General features: G+C 44.1%; 7 protein-coding genes across 7 annotated transcripts; 2 read left to right on the forward strand and 5 right to left on the reverse strand.

The window, feature by feature from the left end:
• Positions 1 to 1,616: 1,616 nt before the first annotated feature.
• Positions 1,617 to 1,850, reverse strand: CLUP02_02379 (uncharacterized protein; the record flags this gene model as incomplete). The annotated part of the gene is made up of 1 exon (XM_049281411.1): positions 1,617 to 1,850. A coding segment is annotated over one exon (234 nt), but the record flags the coding sequence as incomplete, so codon positions are not given.
• Positions 1,851 to 7,456: 5,606 nt separating this feature from the next.
• CLUP02_02380 (aldo/keto reductase) lies at positions 7,457 to 8,631 on the reverse strand (the record flags this gene model as incomplete). Its single annotated transcript, XM_049281412.1, has 4 exons — positions 7,457 to 8,200; positions 8,256 to 8,313; positions 8,370 to 8,380; positions 8,437 to 8,631. 4 exons carry the CDS (start codon positions 8,629 to 8,631, stop codon positions 7,457 to 7,459), a joined length of 1,008 nt encoding a protein of 335 aa, XP_049138555.1.
• A 512-nt stretch (positions 8,632 to 9,143) lies between these two features.
• Positions 9,144 to 10,223, reverse strand: CLUP02_02381 (translation factor pelota; the record flags this gene model as incomplete). Its single annotated transcript, XM_049281413.1, has 1 exon — positions 9,144 to 10,223. One exon carries the CDS (start codon positions 10,221 to 10,223, stop codon positions 9,144 to 9,146), a length of 1,080 nt encoding a protein of 359 aa, XP_049138556.1.
• Positions 10,224 to 13,228: 3,005 nt separating this feature from the next.
• On the forward strand, positions 13,229 to 16,390 carry CLUP02_02382 (WD repeat domain-containing protein; the record flags this gene model as incomplete). Its single annotated transcript, XM_049281414.1, has 4 exons — positions 13,229 to 13,406; positions 13,522 to 13,661; positions 13,720 to 13,853; positions 13,906 to 16,390. The coding sequence occupies 4 exons, from the start codon at positions 13,229 to 13,231 to the stop codon at positions 16,388 to 16,390; spliced, it is 2,937 nt and encodes a 978-aa protein (XP_049138557.1).
• A 496-nt stretch (positions 16,391 to 16,886) lies between these two features.
• On the reverse strand, positions 16,887 to 17,408 carry CLUP02_02383 (thioredoxin; the record flags this gene model as incomplete). The annotated part of the gene is made up of 1 exon (XM_049281415.1): positions 16,887 to 17,408. One exon carries the CDS (start codon positions 17,406 to 17,408, stop codon positions 16,887 to 16,889), a length of 522 nt encoding a protein of 173 aa, XP_049138558.1.
• Positions 17,409 to 18,364: 956 nt separating this feature from the next.
• CLUP02_02384 (uncharacterized protein) lies at positions 18,365 to 19,188 on the reverse strand (the record flags this gene model as incomplete). Its single annotated transcript, XM_049281416.1, has 5 exons — positions 18,365 to 18,445; positions 18,507 to 18,555; positions 18,616 to 18,911; positions 18,964 to 19,068; positions 19,141 to 19,188. The coding sequence occupies 5 exons, from the start codon at positions 19,186 to 19,188 to the stop codon at positions 18,365 to 18,367; spliced, it is 579 nt and encodes a 192-aa protein (XP_049138559.1).
• A 305-nt stretch (positions 19,189 to 19,493) lies between these two features.
• CLUP02_02385 (uncharacterized protein) lies at positions 19,494 to 20,493 on the forward strand (the record flags this gene model as incomplete). The annotated part of the gene is made up of 2 exons (XM_049281417.1): positions 19,494 to 19,713; positions 19,769 to 20,493. The coding sequence occupies 2 exons, from the start codon at positions 19,494 to 19,496 to the stop codon at positions 20,491 to 20,493; spliced, it is 945 nt and encodes a 314-aa protein (XP_049138560.1).
• Between the last annotated feature and the right edge of the window lie 633 nt (positions 20,494 to 21,126).

The raw sequence follows: 21,126 nt of genomic DNA on the forward strand, positions 1-21,126 counted from the left end.
TCGTAGTAATATTATTAATACTATTATTAATTATTAGCTATAGCGCTATATAATAAGCGATTATATAAGTAGCGTCGCCTTTTTAATATTACCGTATTCCTAAATTACGTATTTAAACTTCTTATATAGCTAAGGTATCCTTTTTTTTTTAATCTTACGAACTATTCGTAATTTAAATATATAGAGGTTTATATATTTTTTTAAGTCGTATAAGATAAATTAATAGACCCCTCGATTATAAAGAGTATTTATTTCGATAAGATCTAATTTCTTATATAGCTTTTTAATAGTTATAATTATGCCTTTTTTACGTAGTTTAATTACTAGCTCGAAATCGGCTTTCTCTTTTATTATATAAAAAGTATTAATTACTTCGTTACTAATAATAAATTATTGCGTTAGGGCTTACTATTATAGTCTTCTATAACGTCTTATTAATAATATTAGTACCCTTTTAGTAATTTCCTTTTCCTTATCGTTTATTAATACTATTACGACGATTTTATTAAGGATAATTTCTTATACCTCTATTATAAGTTATATAGTTTCCCTTAGCTCTTTTTTTTTTATAAGTTAAAAACTACCTTATTAAGATTTATATAATACGGTCTAACTACTATAATTAATACTTTAAATAGCTAGTTACGATCTCTCGTAACTATATAAGAGCGCTTATTAATAAAAATTAACTTATATAGCCTAGCTTATTATTAAATAATTTCGCACTATATTCGTATATCTAAATTTAATAATATATTTAGATTACTCCTTATATCGGGCCTATTACGCATAATAATTACTTTATTAACTTATTTTTTTATACTTACCTCGCGTAATACTTATATTACTTTTTTAATTACTTAAGCTCGTTAGTTTATACTTAGTAATAGTAGTAAGGCTAAGGTCGTTTTTAAATATACTCTAAATATTAATAGCGTTAATATAAGTCCGTTAAGCCCTATAGTATTATTATAGTATTTAAGTACTATTTAAAGGCATTTGTCGTTAGTAAAATCCGGATTTTCCTTTTTAATAATTCTAAACGCCCTTTTTAATTATTAGTATACCCTTTTTACTTTTTTAATATTATAGTACGTTTTAACAGGTACGACTTTTAGCTATATATTATAAGCCGTCGTATTATCTTTAAATTTTACTAATTTAAAGCTAATATTAGCGTCGGTTTTAATACTGTTTAGTTGTCCCTAGTATATATTAATCTAGCTTTTTTATAAAGCTACCTATACTATTTTTATTTATAGATCCTAGAGGAATTACCTTACTTAAAAAAATATAGCTACGTTAATTATATATAATACTAGCCGATTATTTAAGTAAAAAATATTAATAACGATTTCTTAGTTAAAGTTAAGCTTATTACGCAATTTAAACTTAAATTTACGTAAGCTCTGCGCATTTATTTAGTATTAATAGTATACTTTTATTAATTACTCTAGCGCCCCTATTTCGATATTATTATTATTTAATTATTTTAAGAGGTTATATAGCCTCGTAACCGACGGGTACCTAAATTTCTAATATAATTTTCTAAGCTTACTTTTTATTAGGTAATTAATTAACTTCGTATCGTTAATAAGCTTTATAAATATATACCCCTAATATCGTTTAACTATTTTAAAATACTTATTATTAGAGATTCTATTCCTCGTATTATTAAATATAATACCTAGTCGATCTATATTTTTTAAATATAAGAAAAATAGGGTATTAACGGGTAAAATATAAAAAGTTATTATTCCGAAATACGTCTTTACTTTTATTATACTTAGGGTAACGATTTCCTTACCTAGGCCGAAGTTAATCTTTATAATACCCGCCGTTAATATATTAAGTATTACTAACGCAATTTTCTATAGTACTTAGAATTACCCTTTTTTTTTAGTTAATTATTATAATACCCTAATATTTAGGATAATCTTATAAAAATTATTTAAGTTATACCTTTTACTTATATAAAATACTTATATAAGCTTAGTATTTAAAGGATCTAAGTAATATAAAAAGGACCCCTTTAGTTACCCTTAGATTTACTTAGTACTATATTTTTTTTTTTAAATATTAAGAGAGATAGCGTCTTCTTTTTAATTATTAAGAAAATAGGCTTTGGCCTTATTAAATTCGCCCTTTTAGCTGCCTCTATATTCGTTATTTAAGGGACCTTCTTTTATTATTTATAAATAAAAGCTTACTTATTAAGAGCTTTTACTACTCTCTATTCGTTTAGCCTCGTATATTTTTTAGAAGCTAACGGGGTAAAAAAAGAGTAGTTAATATTATCGATTTTATTATAATCTAATTCGTTAGTATAGGGGGTAAGATCTTCCTTATTTTCTAAATCTTTTATAGGGGGTATATATTTTAGGCCGCTATTTTAACTACTATTATTAAGTTCTGTACCCCTAGATCTGCCCTTATATATAACGAGGAATTAGTTAAACTAACGAGGGCTAGTTTTATTATTTATTACCCTCGACTTTTTATATTATTTATACGATTTAGTACGCTCTTCCTTAGAGTAGTTATTTAACTAATATCTATCTTTTTTATAAATATAGTATTACCTCTTCTATTATTTTATTTATAAATTAAATCTCTACTTATTTAATAAATCTAGGCCTCTTTATTAACGATTATTATATTTAGCCTCTTTTCTTTTTTTATTATATATTTAATTAACTTAATATTATTAATAAGGGCTGTTATACGCTTAGAAATAGGTTTAGCGCGGTATTCTTATTTTAATATTAAAACTAGATCTTAGCCTTAAATAGAGTATTTCGTAATTTTTGGGTACTTAATATAGGGTTATTTTTATTTTTAGTATATACTAAACTATAGTATAAAAATATCTAACTTTCTACTTATTTATCCCCTTATTTAACTAGGTTTTCGCTAGCTTATTGATTTAATTAATAAGCTTTTCGAAAATCTTTATTTATAATTTACCCTCTATTATCTTAGCTATAAATATAAAAGAAATCGCTCGTAGTTTAAATAGGAGCTCTAAGTTTTTATTATAAGTTTCGAAGCGGCTTTGGATTATATTAATTATATTAAAAAAGTCGTTTTAATCGAGATTACGTACTACTTCGTAATAATAATTAGAAGCTTTATTTACGAGTATAATATTAATTACTAAATAATATTAATATTCCCTAATTCTAACTTTTTCATAATAATTATAAAATATCGTTAGGGTTTTTTATAAAACCTTATACTTCCCCCTAGAATATAATTTCTTTTTTAAGAAGATCTTTTTAAAGTCTATAAATTACTTCGTATTTATTACTAAATTTTTAGTATTTATATATAATCCTTACGTTACTATATATTATTAATAACTTTAAGTTATTTCTTTCTTTTTTTATTAACCGATCGGCGCTAAATTTCGTATTAATAGCGATAACAAGTTATAGATTAAAATAAGTAAAATTATTAATTATTATACTTCTAGTACTATATTTTACCCCGGTATATCCTTCTATAATAATAGATTTCTATTAGTAATTATAAAAAGGAAATTTAGGTCGTTTACTTTTTTTTTAAATTTATTAAAGTAATTATACGCTCTATTAACTTATACTTAGTTCTATAGTACGAATTCCTCCTCTATAATTATCGCTATTAATATTTTATATAGCTCTTGTGATTATAATTATATTAATAATACCCCTCGCTTATAAAAGAATTTATTAACTACTTTCGTAATTCCTAGGCTTACGTTTATAAACTATTTATTTAGTTAGTAACTAAGGTTATTTACGATTTTATAAAATAAGGGTTACCCCTATAGCCCTTTTCTTTTATAAACTTTAATTAAATAGATTAATACTACGTTAATTTACTTACCGTTAAGCTAATTTATAATTTTATATATTTATATCCCCTAATAATCCGGGTTAATATTTACTTACTTATAAAAGATTAGGATTCTATTTAGGATCGGGTTTTGTTCTCTTCTTTTTTACCCTAACTCGCTAAGAGTCGTACTCTAGTTTATATTTATATTAATAGTCGCTAGCGTATTTAATTTTAATAAGGATATATCTAATCCGCGCGCTAGTTATAATAAATCTATATTTTCGCTACTTAACGAATTTATTAAGGTCTAAGAGATTCTCGCTTCTTTTTACTATTTTATTATTACTCTCGTTTTTATTATTTTTAATAATTATTATTGTTTTTTTAAATCGTTAACTATTATACTCATTAAGATCCTCTTTTTCGTTTAGTATAAAAGGGTAGGTTTTAGTAGTTCTTTTTTATAATAATAGTAATAGACGTTTATATTATTATAAAAAGATATAATAATTAGTTTTAAGATCTTTATTAGTTATTAATTTTCGCTATCCCGTATATTTCTAGCTTCCTAAGCCTTATATTCTTTATAATCTTTAAATAGCTTCTTTTTTTAACTTACCTCTTCTAGGGTAGTATTTTATAAAAATAGTTAAAAATAAATATTAAACGGCTCGTAAAGGAGCTATATAGGTTATTAAGAACTATATAGGCCGTTAAGTACGGTTAATAAAATTAAGCCCTTTTTTTTATAAAATCGTAAATTTTAAGGACTTACTAAAAATACCTACTTATTACTCGTACGTAATAGGGTTAAATACTTTAAAAATCTTATTTTTTATAGCCTCTCGGTACCCTATTTTATATTTTTTAAATAGTCTTTTTTATAACTTAATTATAATTAGGTAATTATCGCTTATTAGTAATCCCTTTTATTACTTAGTTAATTTTTCGAAATTAATAATCTCGTACCGGGAGCTAGTATAAAAAGAAGCCTTTTAGCGGCCTTTTAAAAGATTTTCTTTTTCCCCTTAGATCCTTATTTTTTTAGCTTTTTTTTAAGCTAATAATAACTTTAATAAGAGGTTATAAGACTACTTTAGGGTAGCCGCCTTTTTCTTAAGTTAATTTTTAAAATCCGTAATATTTTTAACTTAATATTATTAAGATTTCTAAATCCCCTCCTTTTTTATTAAACCGTCCCTTATATTATATTTTTAAGTAATACTTGGGGGGTAGTTAAAGGAGCTATAAAAAGGTCGTTTAAATTACGGGCTTAAAGTCGTACTTATAAAATCTTTATAATAATAAACTTTTCTATATATTATAAATCTCTTAGTTTAATAACTCCTATAGGGTTACTTTTATTACTAAGTAAAAATGTTTATATTTAGAAATCCCCTTTTTTAATCGCACGGTGCTTTTTTATATTATATTATTAAGCTTATTCGTTACGCTAATTAATTAAGTAAGTAGTCGTTACGTAAGTATTTCTTTTTATTAATTTAACTAGTTAATTTTTAATTATAAGCCGGCTATAAAAAAGTTATTTAATAAAAAAGCTACTTCGGGCGACGATAAAAAGCTAATTACTTAAGTACTTCTATTAATTAATATAATTTAATATAATAAACGTCGACCTTTTATAAGTAGTAAAGGGCTACGATTATTTAATTCCGTATAATATTTAAGAATTACTTCTTTTTTTATTTATTTCCGTAAGGTTAATTAATACGAATTTCTTATCCCGTGCGGTATTAAGAAGTCGTTTTTTTTATATAACGAGATATTTTACTAATTTATAATAATAAAATTTAATTACTAATTAGTATTAATATCCCTATTATAGGGTAGTTAGTTCGAACCGTAATTAACGAAGAGATTAATTAAATTATATAAATATTTACGTAGTAAGTATAAAAAGGAGGTTCTAACCGTAGGTTAGGCTAGCTATGATAATCGTAAATAGGGCCCTTAATTAGCCCCTGCGCAGTCGGCTATATGCCGCGGTCGAATTAGACTTCTAATCTAACATTTTGAGCTAGACTCGGAAGAGTTAACATAACCCCGCAACGGTTTCAAGTGGGATACCTAGCTTAATACGAAAATTAGCCGATTAGAAGAGCTGCCCTGAAGTCTTGAGCTCCCTGATTCATCCGAAAGGTTGATTGATTTGTCTTATCGGGACAAGTTACCGTCTTCTTCCTTGAGTTGTCAACCCTTGTCAGCAACACATAAATATCCACCTGCGAAAGGGTTAGAGAAAGGGAAGTTTTCACAACATAACTATCGCTCACGAATTGATCTGGAAAGGGTCTTGATGAGGCGCGTGTCTCTCTCTAGGCTCTCCTTTCGTTTCAACAACAATCCACCCCAAGCATTGTAGTCAAGCATGGAGTTGCTGTGGTTTTGGCACGAGCTCAGTTAAGGTTCAAATGCCTTAGCTTTGGGGTAGTCTAAGCTGTCAATGCCCAGATTGAAAGCAAACTCTATTCAATGGAAGCACCTCAAAAGTCAGAAGCTTATTCTGAACAATGAGGTAGTGGGTTGGCAGGGCTTGCAATCAACACAGACGAGAGCCTCGCGGATAGGCTGCGGAATGGCCGTATTTACTTGCACAGATCAAATAGTAACTTGGCTCTAGTTAGGTTACAATATCGGAGCATTATGCCTTTTGAAACAGAACAATAGTACCAGGGGGTGAATGTCGCGTTAGTAATAGTACTGGGAGAGCCATTAGCATTAGTCATTGGTTGTCCTGGTAAGATTGTCAGAGATGAACGAAGGCCGTGATCAAAACCTCGATGTTCAGAACGCACAAGTCTTCAGACTTCTAACATATTTGAGTGATTGACATCACACAGCGTAAGTCCCCACGGATCCGAAAATTTGTGGGAAAGTGTGCGTCGTCTTCTTAGCATCGAGTAGTAATACTAATGGGGCTTCATCTAAGTATTTAATGTATCATAAGGTTAGATCCTAGGCCGACGAGAACCTGTCTCAAGGGCGACTTTGACCTCCCATGTCTACACAGCGCTTACTACCGCAGTACGCTTCAAATGCGGTATTGCAGGACTGCGGAAGAGCTCAGAATTCCCTGGTTTTGAGTCGCCACTGACTTTGAGAGCGATAGACCTTTCCCTCGGTGTTGACAAGAAACTCGTTGCCAGTCCCAACTTTATTTCTCGACGTACCTATCATATTAAATTCAAGTGCTGGGGGCAGAAAGGACTATTACTTGACTACCTCAGAAACATGACAAGAAGTTCTAGCGCGGAGCAGAATGTGGATGTGTTCATTGTCTTCAAACCCTGCCTTTCATTCGATGTTTGCTGGCCATTCTTACGCCCATGGCCGGATTTGAGCTCAGCTCATTGATTCTAGTTCAGAAAAGAGGTGAGTTCGTCGACCAGGCGCTGGTCTTTGGCGACTATTAATGTGATCACACGACGTTCTTTCGTTCTTTGGAGGGGTGGGTGCTGCGGCCTCAAGGGTTGCATCTGTGGGTAACGCGCATTTTGTTTTGTATATGCATGGTACTTTGCTTTGTCTATCTTTCTGATTATGATAGTGAACACATGTGTGGCTAAAAACGAAAGAGCTTAAGCTAGGCTGCATCGAGTGACCCTGGATGCTGTCAACCGCTCTTTGGTCCGTCCAAGGGGCTAACAGTTGGGTCCCAGCAGACTGGGGAGTACTCGTCTGTCTCCAAGTTTTTGACGTCCTCGTCCGTCAGTTGAAAATCGTAAATCTTGGTGTTATCCAGGATACGAGTGGGCGTCACACTCTTGGGGAGAGGGATGTAACCCTTCTGCAAGCTCCAGCGCAGCAGGATCTGGGCCTCAGACTTGCCATACTTCTCGGCCAAGGCCTTGAGAGTCTTGTCGCCCCATCTCTCACCTCTGACTAGAGGGCTATAAGCCTCGATAGCGACGTTGCGCTTCTGGAGCCACTGAACGATGTCGTTGCGTGCGCACCAGGGATGGATTTCGTACTGAGCGACGTTGATGGCGCCGCCCTTGCCTTTGCCGCCGCGCTCTTCCTCTAGCTCCTTGATATGCGTTTCGAGCTCGTCCAGGTGGTGCACGCCGTAGTTGCTGACGCCAATGGACTTGACCAGACCAGCCTCTTGGGCCTCGACGAGGGCCTTCCAGGCGCCTTTGCGGCCCTCCGAGCCGCCATAGGGGCAGTGAAGCAGCATCAGATCAATGTAGTCGAGGCCGGTCTTTTCTAGAGTATCCCTGACCTGATCCTCGGCATCGTCGTAGTTGATGTAGCGAACCTTGGAGGTGAAGAAGACTTCGGAGCGGGGGATGTCCTTGACACCACGGATGGCAGCTCCGGCACCAGCCTCGTTCTTGTATGAAGCCGCCGAGTCGACCTTTGATGGCGGTCAGTAGGTGACGAGAATCGAGGCTTGTATGGTTAAAACTCACATGGCGGTAGCCGACTCTGAGAGCTTCAGTAGTGACCTCTTCAGCTTGCTCGGGCGCACTAGCAATCAATGTTGGCAATGTCAATTGGTTTGATGTGTTTGCAGTTGTACTTACGTCTTCCATAGCTATGTCAATGTTAGTAATAAGGTCACGATAATCGCGCAAGGGGAAGGAGTCGTACGCCATAACCAAGCACGGGAATCTCGAGGCCGTTGTTCAGCTTCTGCTTGGATTGAAGTGTGAGTGCGGACGCCATGTTGTGGAAAAGGTGCGCGGAGAAAGCGATGGGTTGAATGAGATTGCGCTTTTGAAGATGAGATGAGGTGAAGAATACAGATGGCCTGGCTGAGAGCACTTGCATTCGCAATCTGGGCATTGTCTGTCTTCTCGAATGAGGGCATTAGTCATCCCAGCCCAGGATAAAATGAGGAGTGATCCCCCGCCATTTGCACCATCCAATCTGTCCCGTCGGCTGCATGTTCGGTGTTGCTGTGCCGAGCTTCTGCGCGTTGTCGGAGACTCCTGTTCATTGGATCACGAATCGTGTCTCACACGGGCGTTTTACTACGTAGTGAGCACAGGCGACGGTCCAGGGTGTTCAGGTACCTACGTCAGGGCATGGGCCCGGCCCAAAAAAGGAGGGGGAGGGGCAATGGGCAGCGCTGATTACCCCGCCATTGAAGCCCCTCCATCGCTATCTTAAGATCGGGCAGTATTCTTTCTATTTTGTTGTATGCCCGAACCTGAAAGAAATTGAAGATGCGCCGAGTCACCTACACAAGTTTATGAGTATATAACGTTTTTGAACCTCCTATTTATAAGCATCTTTCTTTTTCAAGATGCACTTGTTTGGTATCATTTACTCATATATATGTATGCGCAGTCGAATCAGATGATGGATTCGCCACCCGCTTCACCGCTAGCTGCAGCACTATCTTCATCCTCATCGTCGTCCAGGTCGTGGATGGGGTAGGACAGAATAGCGGCAACACTGCCCAGCATGTCCAGCCGCTTGCCGCTCTCATGGTCACTGCTGAGAATCCTGACATCGCCACCGTCCGCTTTGACCTTGTCCACCATGGCCACGTACTTTTTCCTCGTTGGAATGTCCGAGCTGCGGAATAGCGAGTTGTTCATGATGAGGATGCCGCCCCCAGGGCCGATGGCACCTTCGGCGACCGCTTTTGCCACTGATGTTGTTCCGTACCACGCCCTTCCGTCCTCTAATCGGAGTCGTTCGAAAAACTGATCCATCAGTTTGGTCTCCTTGGTGAACTTGAAGTCCTTGAGCTTGTTGCCCATCTCAGGGCTCTTGAGAACCTCGTTGAGGCTGTGCACGTGGCCCGAATTTGTGTGAATGACGACCGCCTCCCTAGCGATTCCCGACAGCTTCTTGTCTGATTTGTCCCTCCCCTCGTCCGCAATGTACTTTTTGAAATCGGCCGCGGTGAACCCAGGACTAGCGAGGAGCAGGGGTCTCGGAGTGTCAAAGTTGACGGTTCGGAGAAGGGCGGTCAACGTCTTTTCGTAGAAGCGGGTCATGCCCTGTGAGGTTTCGGTTGCGGCGCTTCGCTTTTTGGGTATGACGCTTTCGATTCGCTGCTTGACGACGGTGCGGAATTGGCTGATGAGGCAGATGTTGGCGATGCCCTCCTGCATGACGACGGCAGCCATGGCGCCATCTTTGTCGTCCGACAGACTCTCTGATAGTGTGTCTTTGGCGACCGAGTCCCAGCCCTGCGGCTTGCTCAACGTAAAGGGGCGAGAGACCTCGAGGTCAAGCGTGTGATATTGACCCAGACTGACGTAGGCATTTTCCGACTTGACTACGCCGCTGACCTGGAGCTGACCGACAATGGGATCGAAGAAAGTGCTCTTGACTTGGATCGCAAGGACGGTGTGAACTCGTTCGGAAATCGTGCTGCCGGTTTTCGTTTCAGCGACGACTTTCCTCACGGCATGCGCCATGACGAGGTCGCCAGGTGTGATGAGGTTGTAGGCATGCCACTATTATGCTATTAGTCGGACTGAGTTGGTGTGTTGTGAATAGCGTCTCGTCGCAAGATGTCGCAGCGTTAGACGCATCAGGCAATGGGATAGAGTGGGTTCGTGGACTTGCCATATCCTCAGAATCTTCGGGCATAAGGGTAACTGCATCCTCGGCAATATTTTGCGACGGCTTGGTAGGAACAAGCTTCATTGTCTAGGAGGGTGTGCTATTGAAGCACGCGAGGAAGAGGTAAGAAATTACTAGGTTCGTGTTGGTGAGAAATTGAAGTTGCGACGATGACGAAGATCGAGAATGTTTGAAAATATCTGGACGCAGATTGGCAGATTGAATTACCTCTGGGCTCTAATTAGCTGCTGGGGAACGGAATGCACTGCGCATCATTTCAGGCCATCACTGCACTGTACCTCCGAAAGTGACGCCAGAAGCGCTGGGCTGCCCGGTGGCGGGGTTGAGGTAGGGTACGTACCTAGGTATTTTTATGAATTCCATGTTTCTTTCTCTTATCGTTATCGCTATCTATCGGAGACAGGTCCGATAACGATTCTCGTCTTCCTCCAATTCCAGGTCCTCAGAGCCTCCCTTGGGGATTCAGGGTCATTAAGGTTCCCCAAGTGCTCAAGAAACTCTACCTCAGCCATGACCACGTGAAAGGCCGAAAGGGAGAGCACAGTTGGGTTTAGGTCTTCCCTCCATGATCCTAGAAGTCGAGAGATCCTCAGCTCCAGGCCGGTGATCGAGGTTCCCTCTCATTGTGAAATTGGAACACTGGACGAATCCCCGACGCCTCAGAAGGGTCGGGGCTGACACTTACCTCGCTGCCAGGTGCTTGCTTCGAATTACGACCGAGGTCAAGATCCTTTTCGAAGTAGACTCATCTGAAGTCAATTATTTCAGCAAATTGCCCCGAAAATCACTCATACCTTGTTTACCATTTATGAATACAGGCACGTAGACCCTTTGGTCCCTCTCAAGGGTATCAACCCAAACCCCCGTGCGGTGCGTGCTCATCGACCGGCTTAGGCGAGTTGAGTTCAGGCATAGTCGGGCGAGTGTAGATCGACGTCATAGGTCTCGTCATCGTTTTGATACCCTGCCATTGCTCAAAGTACCCTTACTTTATCCATAGATACTCAACATAATAGCATATTCATTTCCTCGGCGCATATAGGTAGATATGGAGTATAATTTGCCGGCGCGCATAATTGAATGGCGGAGAGGTTTGTGGGGAAGCGATAAGGAGTGTGCAAATGTGTCCAATACCCATTTCTTACTATGAACTGCAGACTGCCCAGTCTAGACTTTCTAAGAAAACGCCATGTTTGGAGTCTGGATGAATTAGATTTCTTTTACTGTGCCCCTAGTTACCGAGGAACGAGGACACATCGCAAAGCTGGCTGGTGGCGATCGTCCAGTGTCGGCATCAGTAAGCAGGCGATCCAAATCCAAGTTCCAGCCTAGTGTCAGTGCTCCAAGCCTCCAATGTGATTTTGTGTGTGTGTGGTTGTGTGTGTGTGGTTGTGTCGTCTTGGGTTTCGCCTTGCCTTGTGCTACCTCATGGGACAGGATGAGTGACTGAGTCTTCCATGTCTCCGATTTCCCTCGCAATCGTTTCTTACATCTGACGCCAACCTGCTGTTTTCGGCGCACTTTCCTCTGCCACCTTACCTTCCTTAGGTACCTTGCGGTCCACTCTCCGTGCCTTCCTCTTTTCAAGGTTCCTTCCTCTTTCCAAGGATCTCTTTCATTTCGATCATTTCCTTGCTCATCCTTTCCGTCGGCTTCCATCGTCGAGATAAATACTCCTCCAAGTCATCATTGCGCACTCAGTAGGGAGAATCAAACCATCGTCAGCATACCTTAGACGTCGTCATCTCCACTACGAGTGTCAAGTGCGCGCAAACTCAATCGCCAATTGCCTCGTGCCTCGGCTCCGTAACCATTACTCCAGACTCTATTTTTCTTTCTTGAATCTGGCCAGGGTAAGGTACATACATACAATACGGCCAGATCTGGGCCAGTCTCATCTTTTCCGACTCATTGCGCCAGAAAAAGAAACACAACGTTTCTGCGTTCCTGTTCCCCCACACTCTGCCCTTCTCGAAGCGGGTGCATCCTGGACAGCTGCAAGGGAAGCTATGCGGATCCAGCCGAGAATCGACGGAGACATACAACTTTATCTTTCTTGATTACCTTCCTGCGTACTGCGTATTCTTCCGAGTACAGATACGTTCCAACACCATAATTTTGCCGTCAAATTACCAAGCCAACCCGAATTGCCCGCATACGGCAACTAGCAGGTTCTGGAATTGCTTACCGACCAACACCAGCTATACCTTACCTAGCTGTTCATCAAAGAAAGGGTGGAAACGCGGGCTGCGTGGATGCCTTGCTTTAGCATACGGAATACGCGGACTGGACGAATCCGAACCCGCATAATACGTACCCAGTTTCCCAACCACCAGAAAACACCACCACCGACCGCGTTTGACCAACGACGGTCGAGCGAGCAAGCGGGCGCCGTTTTCCTTTGGGACAAAACCTCGCGCCGCGCCCAGCACAAAGTCCACTTCTTCTCGTTTCCCAAAAAAATTTCGTATCGGAAACGACGGGATCCAGGAGAGCGATATACCCGGTAGACAGGCCCTACCGTTCAATTCACGGCCACCCGCGGCGACGGGCAATATCGGCCGTCTGCGAATTCCGGCCTCCCCGTTGGACCGTCAAATCATCCGCCCACCGTCGTCACACTGCTCCAATCCCATTCGTGAAGCTCGGGTGTCTCGGATCACTCGTATTACTACATCTTGAATCACTCAACCACCCACCGACGGCCACCACACCTCGAATTCAGGCCCGCGACCTACTCAGCTTACCCGCGCTTACCTCCCACGCTCACAAACGGCCCAAGTGCCTGCAACTCTGTACGCGGCTATCTTCCTTGTCGGCGTTCGCATGATGGGAAATGTCGACCCCTAGGTCTTCTGCCATAAAATCCATGGATGCTGGCCGTCGCGAAGATGGCCAGGCACCACCACCACTGCCGCCCCCGGCACCCGTTTCTGAACCTCGTCTCTCGACCCCCCTCAGCCGTGAAGGCTCTTCGACTGCCCAGAAGTCACCTGGCGGTTCAGAGTCTCAAGGTACGTAAAGATATGCGGATCTGCCACGCATTGGGGCCCTGGTTTTCCAAGGTTGAGTCTGGGGACCGTTATTGACCCTGTGTGGCGCACATGATGGATGTTAATCGTTGCATAGGCAGCAGTTTTCCGACCTTTGCCAAGAAGACACCCACGAAGCTCGTCCGGAGTACGACGCCGAATGCAAAGGACAGCAAGGCCGACAAGCCCTCGCCAGTCGCCGTCCAATCTCCTGCCGCAATTGACCCGCTATCTCAGGTTCGTCGCCGCCGTTGGCATGGCGGTAGGAAAGCCTTTGGTTGCTAACCTTCCACAGCACATTCTGATGCGGACCAACACTGGCCATACTGTTCCTCCTCAGCTTCGTAAACGCCCCGATAGCCCTACTCAGGTTCCAGAGCAGCCAACGAAGCTTCCTGCGCATGCATTCGATGCCACCAAGGACAAAAAGTCCGCACTCTTGAGTCCCCTCGTTCATGCTAGTGGTACTAACCAATTGTAGAAAAGGGCCATCATTCTTAAGTCGATTGAGTATGCGGGGAGGACGAAGACGCGAAGACGACGAGGACTCCGTCTTCAGCGATCACCGAATAGATGGGACCAATGCCCAGGCCTTTGGCTCAGTCATTGGGTCCGGATACATACCCCACCACAAAGAACCTCCACGGTACATCCGGGTCAAGGCACACAGCAAGAAGATCCGCGAGTTCAATCGCATGTTTCTTGCTCAGGAGCTGTTCATTCCACAGCCCGACTCGAAAGACGATACGAATACGACAGCAACAGCATCAATCGACACACGACGATCGAACACAAGCGGAGCTATTTGGGCAACGGAATTCAGCACCGATGGCAAGTATTTTGCTGCTGCGGGAAAAGACCAAGTTGTGAGAGTATGGGCTGTGATCACGACGCATGAGGAGCGGCGTCGTCACGAAGAAGAGGAAAACGCAAATGGGGCCAATGGAGAAAGGTTGAGTGCACCTGTCTTCCGAAGCAAGCCGGTTCACGAGTTCAGAGGGCATACCGGCGAAGTACTAGACCTCAGTTGGAGCAAGAACAACTTTCTGTTGTCGTCGTCGATGGATAAGACTGTTCGTCTATGGCACATCAGCCGGAAAGAATGTCTCTGCACGTTCAAACACAAGGACTTCGTCACGTCAATAGCGTTTCATCCTACTGACGACCGGTTCTTCCTTGCGGGATCTCTCGACTCGACACTGCGTCTCTGGAGTATTCCGGACAAAGCTGTAGCTTACTCTACCCAATTGTCTGATCTCATCACGGCTGTGGCGTTTTCGCCTGACGGGAAGACTGCAATAGCCGGAGGGCTCTCTGGCATGTGCATGTTTCACGACACGGAGGGCCTCAAACAGAACTCTCAGTTGCATGTGCGATCATCGAGAGGCAAGAATGCCAAGGGCAGCAAGATTACTGGTATCAAGACGATGGTCATTGATGACGAAGTTAAGGTTTTGATCACATCCAACGACTCAAGAGTACGCATATATAATCTGCGTGACAAGAGCCTGGAATCCAAGTTCAAGGGCTACGAAAATACTTGCAGTCAAATTCACGCCGACTTCAGCGACAACGGACAGTGGATAGTGTCTGGCAGCGAAGACAAGAGAACGTATATCTGGTCTGTGCATTCCCCAGAATCAGACAAGGAGAAGCCTTGCGAATACTTCGATGCCCATTCAGATCGAGTTTCAACAGCAATATTCGCTCCGACCAAATCGCGCCAGCTCCTTGGTGGCTCGGGGGATCCTCTTTACGACCTCTGCAACCCTCCCCCAGTCACTCTAATGAGCCTCGAGGAGTCCATTGCCAGCCAAGCAGGTAACTCGGACGACGAAAAGCCTCAGGTTAAGCAGCAGAAGATCAAAAGACCGGAAGAATCGCCCGCTTACATCGAGAAGTCGAAACATTTTGATGGGCAAATTCTTGTCACCACGGACCAATCTGGGGGCATCAAGGTTTTCCGCCAGGACTGCGCGTACATCAAACGTCGCCATGAGAACTGGGAAACGGGTTCAACATTCTCCCGCCGCATGGGAGGAAGCATTGTTGGACGCAGCGGGAGTGTAGCGACGCGCACAAGTGTCGGTAGCCAACCGCGCTCACGCCGGGGCTCGGTATCCCGCCTGGCAGCCCCTGGCGGTGCTCAGCTGAGCTCCGACATCAATACGTGGCGGCATGGGATTGAAAGTGGGCGCCCGAGCTCCATGATCATTACAGCATCTCAAAGCCCACGGTCTCTATCGCCTAACAAAGCGTCACGGACGCCAATTAACAATAGTGCCTCCAACCTTGCATCAGAAGCGCGAAAACAACCATACAGTGGATCATCACCACCAGCACGTCCGCAACTCCCAGCTAGTCCCACATCGAGCCGGGCTTCCCGTGACCGGGCTCCGTCCATCCCTCCGACCCCGAGTTTCTCTTTTCTATCCGCCGATGACGACGAAAGCGACGAGCTTCGACTTGATCCTGCGGGCGCCAGCTATTCTTTCTGGAATCTCAATCGATGGCGTGGGATCTCATCCTTGCGATCGTCGGTGTCATTTAGTAACGTCAATACATCGCAATCGCAGGTTGGCCAGGGGCGAAATAGCATGAGCACAGCAGACACAATGCAAACTTCGGCTAGCAATGGAACCAAAGCCTCCCGCCGCAAGAGCTTAGGTGCGGGCATATACGACTTGGCCGTGCAAGAAGATCACAAAGGCACAACGAAGAGCATTGAGGATGCTGCTGATAAAGCTGAGGTAGATGAACATTTACTACAGCCAGACAATTCGCGGATCGGAGATCGTCTTCGGAACTCGGTTGTCAGCCGTCTGAGCTCCGAGTATACCAGCGAAGACGGCGAACAAATGACTTGTCAAAAATGTGCGAGCAAGGATTTCAAAGCGAAGAGAGTTGGTGGCAGACAACGCCTGATCTGCGTCAAGTGTGGTAAGCTTGCCGAAGACGGCAGGTAGGAACGAACAGGCAGAGACATGAGCGGAGTTTTGTCTGAGGGACAGAAGTTTGTTGGGGCTTGATTTCAATTTTACATTTTTTTTTCTTTTCGACAGCGACGGATTCGACCGGTTGGGCACGATATGACGAGGCGCATCTATCATGATCAAGAACGACAGATACCCCACACAATAACGGCTGCAAAGAAATGACCAAGGACGACGGCATATATCTCCATTTCTTTTACTAGTTTTTTCATACATACGGACCAAGGAGTCGAGAGATATCGGTTGGGTAGCATTTTTGGATGACCAAATACAGCAACAAAGCGGCGCAAATGAGGAATCGGGGGCATGAAAAGTTTGAAGAATTAATACAATGAAACAAATTTGATATTTTTTCTGCCACGCTACGACCAAAAAGATTCACCCTGTCCTCCAACTCACATGTGCGTAGCGGCGCGACAGCCGCAGCGTGAGACTCTGCTTAAAATGATGAGAAACGCGACGGCGGCAATCACCCCCTCAAGGACATTTTCCAGTCCGACCTCGGGCCCGTATTGCCGCCTAGGGTGTAGCCGCCAGAGACAGTGGAACCATCATCAGGCTTGACGTTCCTCTCGGCGGCTGCGGCGGCTTCCTTCTTCTTCCTCTCGGCCTCGGCCTTCTGTGCGGCCGCCTCGGCGGCTTTCTTCTTGGCCAGCCCACCCAGCTCCTGGACGGTGGTCTGCAGGCTCCTGGGATCGGCGCCGCGGATGACGCTCCGTCCGCCGTTGTACGGCTGGCCGTTTTCAAAAAACATGAAGGTCGGCATTGCCGTCACGCCATAGCGTCGGGCGATATCTTGGGCGGAGTCGACGTTTACTTTTACAAACACCAGGGAGCCTGGCTGGCCGTGGGTGTTCGAGAGGGACTCGTATATCGGTTTGATGGCGTGGCATGGGCCGCACCAGTCTGCGTAGAAATCGGCAACGAGGTATGTGTTTGATGAGAGGAGGTTCGTGAACTCTGTGAGTGTTGTGGCGTGGAGGACGACCATTTTGGCGGCTTGAAGATGTGAGGTTTTGGTGTTGCGAAATGAGATGGTAGTTGTACGTCGCTATGTATGGTAGAGTAGTTGAGATGAAGTCGTCGGCAGATCCGTAGCGTTGTCTCTTTGTTCCCACACGTGGAATAAGAGTGGGTGTGAATGAGGGCATTCGTCACCGACGGTAGTGATCTCGTCAGCTTCTCTCTCCAGCGGTAAATGTGGGGTCGGCGACCGAGGAAGCTTCCAGGTGCTCCGGAGCACAGTCGAGGGAACACTAAATTTTGGTCATTGGTTGCGCCCCGCGCTGTCCTCTTCAACTAAAGCACTCAAGAACTCCACACCTGTCGCTGCAAGCAATGGAATTTGTCACTATCGTATCCCTTGCGCCTTACGAACACTACTTCACACCTGGCACGTTGCCAATTGGATCGACCCTTGGGCTCTCCTAGGGCGGCCTGCTGCATGTGCTCCAGATCGCTGTCCCATCTGTCTAGCAATGCAGGCCGCCGAGTCGGTGTCATCTGCATGGTTCCCGAGTCACTGGATCCTCATGACTTGCTATTTCTCCAACTGACGTAGTTACCATTGCTGACCACTCCATCAGTGCTCAAAGGGCTTTAGAATATGTGAGTGATTATCTGTGGTTGTAGTTCCTATTATGAGAATGCTCAGAACGTTCGTTATTCCGTCTCACACTCTTCATTGCGATCTTACCCATCGTTCTCACTCAACGCCGTCGCACCTTACGGTCTAGCCATGCTCTGTATGCTACCATTGGCCTCTCTATCATTGGAGCCAACATCAGACTTCATGGGCTCTGCCATAATGACGCTATTTTGCGCGAAATTACTGTCTCGCAGAGCCTTCCGGGGTAGAGGGCACCAAGTGCTACCGTCTTACATCTCTTTCACCAGCAAGCGTCCACAGTATCCGGTCAAGTTGAGAGTCGCTTTTTAGCACACTGTCTATATGTGAGGGAAACTCACGATCTCGCGAAACGCCGGCCGGCCATCGTCGAGTGACGGCAACACACGGTCCCTAAAGGACTACTAACACCCTCGGCTCTCAGAATAGAATGTTTGTCTGCCCTCGGCGGCTTTTTTGGACAAAGTGTCTAGGATCATCCAGTCCATTAACCAACAACCCCTCTTTCACCCTTTGACATTGCGTCAGATGACCCCATCAGGTGTCTTGCAAAGTCGCAATCCCCCCAAACCTCAAAGCGCCCGTCGCCCCCTTTCTCCCAACTTGATCCACGGCTCTCACCGCCCCTCCAAGTTGGTCTTTCGCACCTTCATGGCCGTGACCGGCGCCTAGTTCAGCGCGAAAGGCTCGGAGGACATGTACCATGTTTCTCTCCAGGGATGTCGGGGATATCTCATGTGGTGTCGGCCGTCTTGGGTCTAGTCTTGTACTGACCCTGCCGCTCTCTGACCTTATCGAGTTGATCTTGCCCCTAGAAGACCAGGCTGCCTCCAGAAGGCTCGAAGCGCCTTGAGCTGACAGCCAACCCTCATTCAGGAACAAGTGAGATGTGTATATTCTAGCCTGGTATGGCCCCCACCCTCCACGGTTCGACGTTGAGTCGAGCCTCAGGGGTATGAGCTCTCTCCTTGTCCTGGTATTTTGGGATCGTCAGGAACCATTCTTGCATAGCACTGAGCGCTAGCTATGAGCGTCTCGCTGGACGACGAAGTGGCATCGACTGATGTTAGCCTGTGGCTGGTTTCCCTTGGCTCACCTTCGAAGCAACTACAGGGTGTTGTATCTCAAATCTCGGGAGCAGCATGTCTCATGTCGAGTGGAAGGGTCGCCCAGGTGGCGATGTTCAGAAGAAGGCTGTTGGAAAGGCCGCGGTCTCGATGAAGTAGGCGCTGATAAGTCGTAACGAGCCCATTCGCAAGCTCAATATGCGATGGACATGTTCAAACTTGCTCAAGACCGGGTGAATCTCATCTAGTATTCACTTGAGACATAGAATATAAGATACCTTCCCGTGTTTCTCGAGTGAGGGCTCGTAGATAGCAAGCATTTCCTTTTTCTTGAACCAAAATTCAAGCTCCAACAGAGTCGTCATATACAATCTCTTCCAAAATGTCTAGTTACCAGGCCCTCAACTTTGGCTTCGAGCTTGAGCTATCTCTCAATAGCAGCAAGAAGCACAAAAACTGGCTATCCATGGCCCAAGACACCAGCAGTCGCTTGGCCAAGAAAGGAGTCAGCAATCATGTTAAGGAAAAGGTGGATGGGAACTACCGCAAATGGTCCATTGTCCAGGAGATCACAATCCCTCAGAATCCTGCCAAGAACAACTGTCAGTATATCAAGCCACGCAATAAATGCTGAATCCTGATGCTGAGTCGGCTCAGGGGCCCTTGAGCTAGTTTCCCCCGTCTTCAGCCTCGAGTCTCAGTGGCTGTCCGATGCAGACAACATCTTTTCTGCTGTCCAGAAGCACTCGTCCGTTCAGATTCTTCCCCAGTGCAGCACTCACGTACACGTCAGCCAGGCAGATCAGGAGTTCTCGTCATTCCAACTGGCCTCTTTGGGCAAGGCCATCCTGTCATATGAAGCTTGCTTCGATGCCCTCGTACCGAAGGACAGAGCTGCCGCCTACTGGTGCCAGAGCAACCGCCGGAACCCGGTGCTATCTCGTTACCAGACCCTTGAAGACTGTCTCGACGCTCTCGACGTCGCGGCTCAACGAGGGACTACCGCCGTCGTTGAAGCGATGTGCCTCTTTCCGGCATCCAGTGCGTATGGAAGAGCACATGGGAGAAAGAGAGATTTCGTTCACGGCAAAGTCTACAAGTGGAACTTTGCCCGCTTGCTAGGGCACGACCACAGCCGCACTATTGAATTTCGACAGCCTTCGGGCAGTACTTGCATGGAAGATGCCATCGGCTGGGTTCTGTTGACACTAACGTTCGTTGCTGGTGCAACTGGAGGCGGCAACTGCATCGGCTCGTTGGAGAGTGGCGGTGATGACCGGTTGGAATTTTGGCAGCTTTTGTGTCATGGAGCTGGGGTTCTTGGACTTGATCCCTTTCTACTTGATGTCTTGAGCGGGTTCATTGGTCGTGCAGCAGCTTAATAGAGTGTACGCCGTCAATCACATAAGAGCTCTCTCTTCCTTATTGCCCCTCAAGTTGGCTTCTTTCACCTCCCGCTTGGTCGTTTGGTTCTTGGAAGACCATTATTAGCCACTGAGTATCTTATATTTTTCAGCGGCCTGGCTCTCAATCATCTCAAATTCTAATTGTGATGATGGGAGTTTCAACCGTTGCCAAATGCACGTAGCATTTGTTCCGGCATTCCGGCAGCCACTTCCGGTCCGGAAGAGTTCCCTCCGGTAATGCTCTCCTTCAGGGCAGTACACCGTACAACTTGATGTATTCCAGGCGCTATTCTCATCTGGGTTCCGAAAGTCAATTGTATTGCAACCTCATGTTCACTAATTAATCTATTCGGGACGCCGTTCCCTCGACAAGTTTGGTTGAAAACAGCCTTTACCACCACCACCTACAGAAGACATTGCATGACTCCCGGAGCTCTAAGTACAGGAGCCAAAGATGGACCATAAGGAGAGGAGAAGTTAGTTCCGTCATTGGACTTCAGCTGACAGATTTTTGGGACTGAATGCAACGTGAATAAAAGCCTCTTTGATCCTCCTCGAGTATATAACCATCCACACTTGGCATCCACTTCAGTCGTTCCAGTCGCCAAG

Source organism: Colletotrichum lupini, chromosome 2, assembly GCF_023278565.1.
Source record: "Colletotrichum lupini chromosome 2, complete sequence".
Taxonomy (NCBI): domain Eukaryota; kingdom Fungi; phylum Ascomycota; class Sordariomycetes; order Glomerellales; family Glomerellaceae; genus Colletotrichum; species Colletotrichum lupini.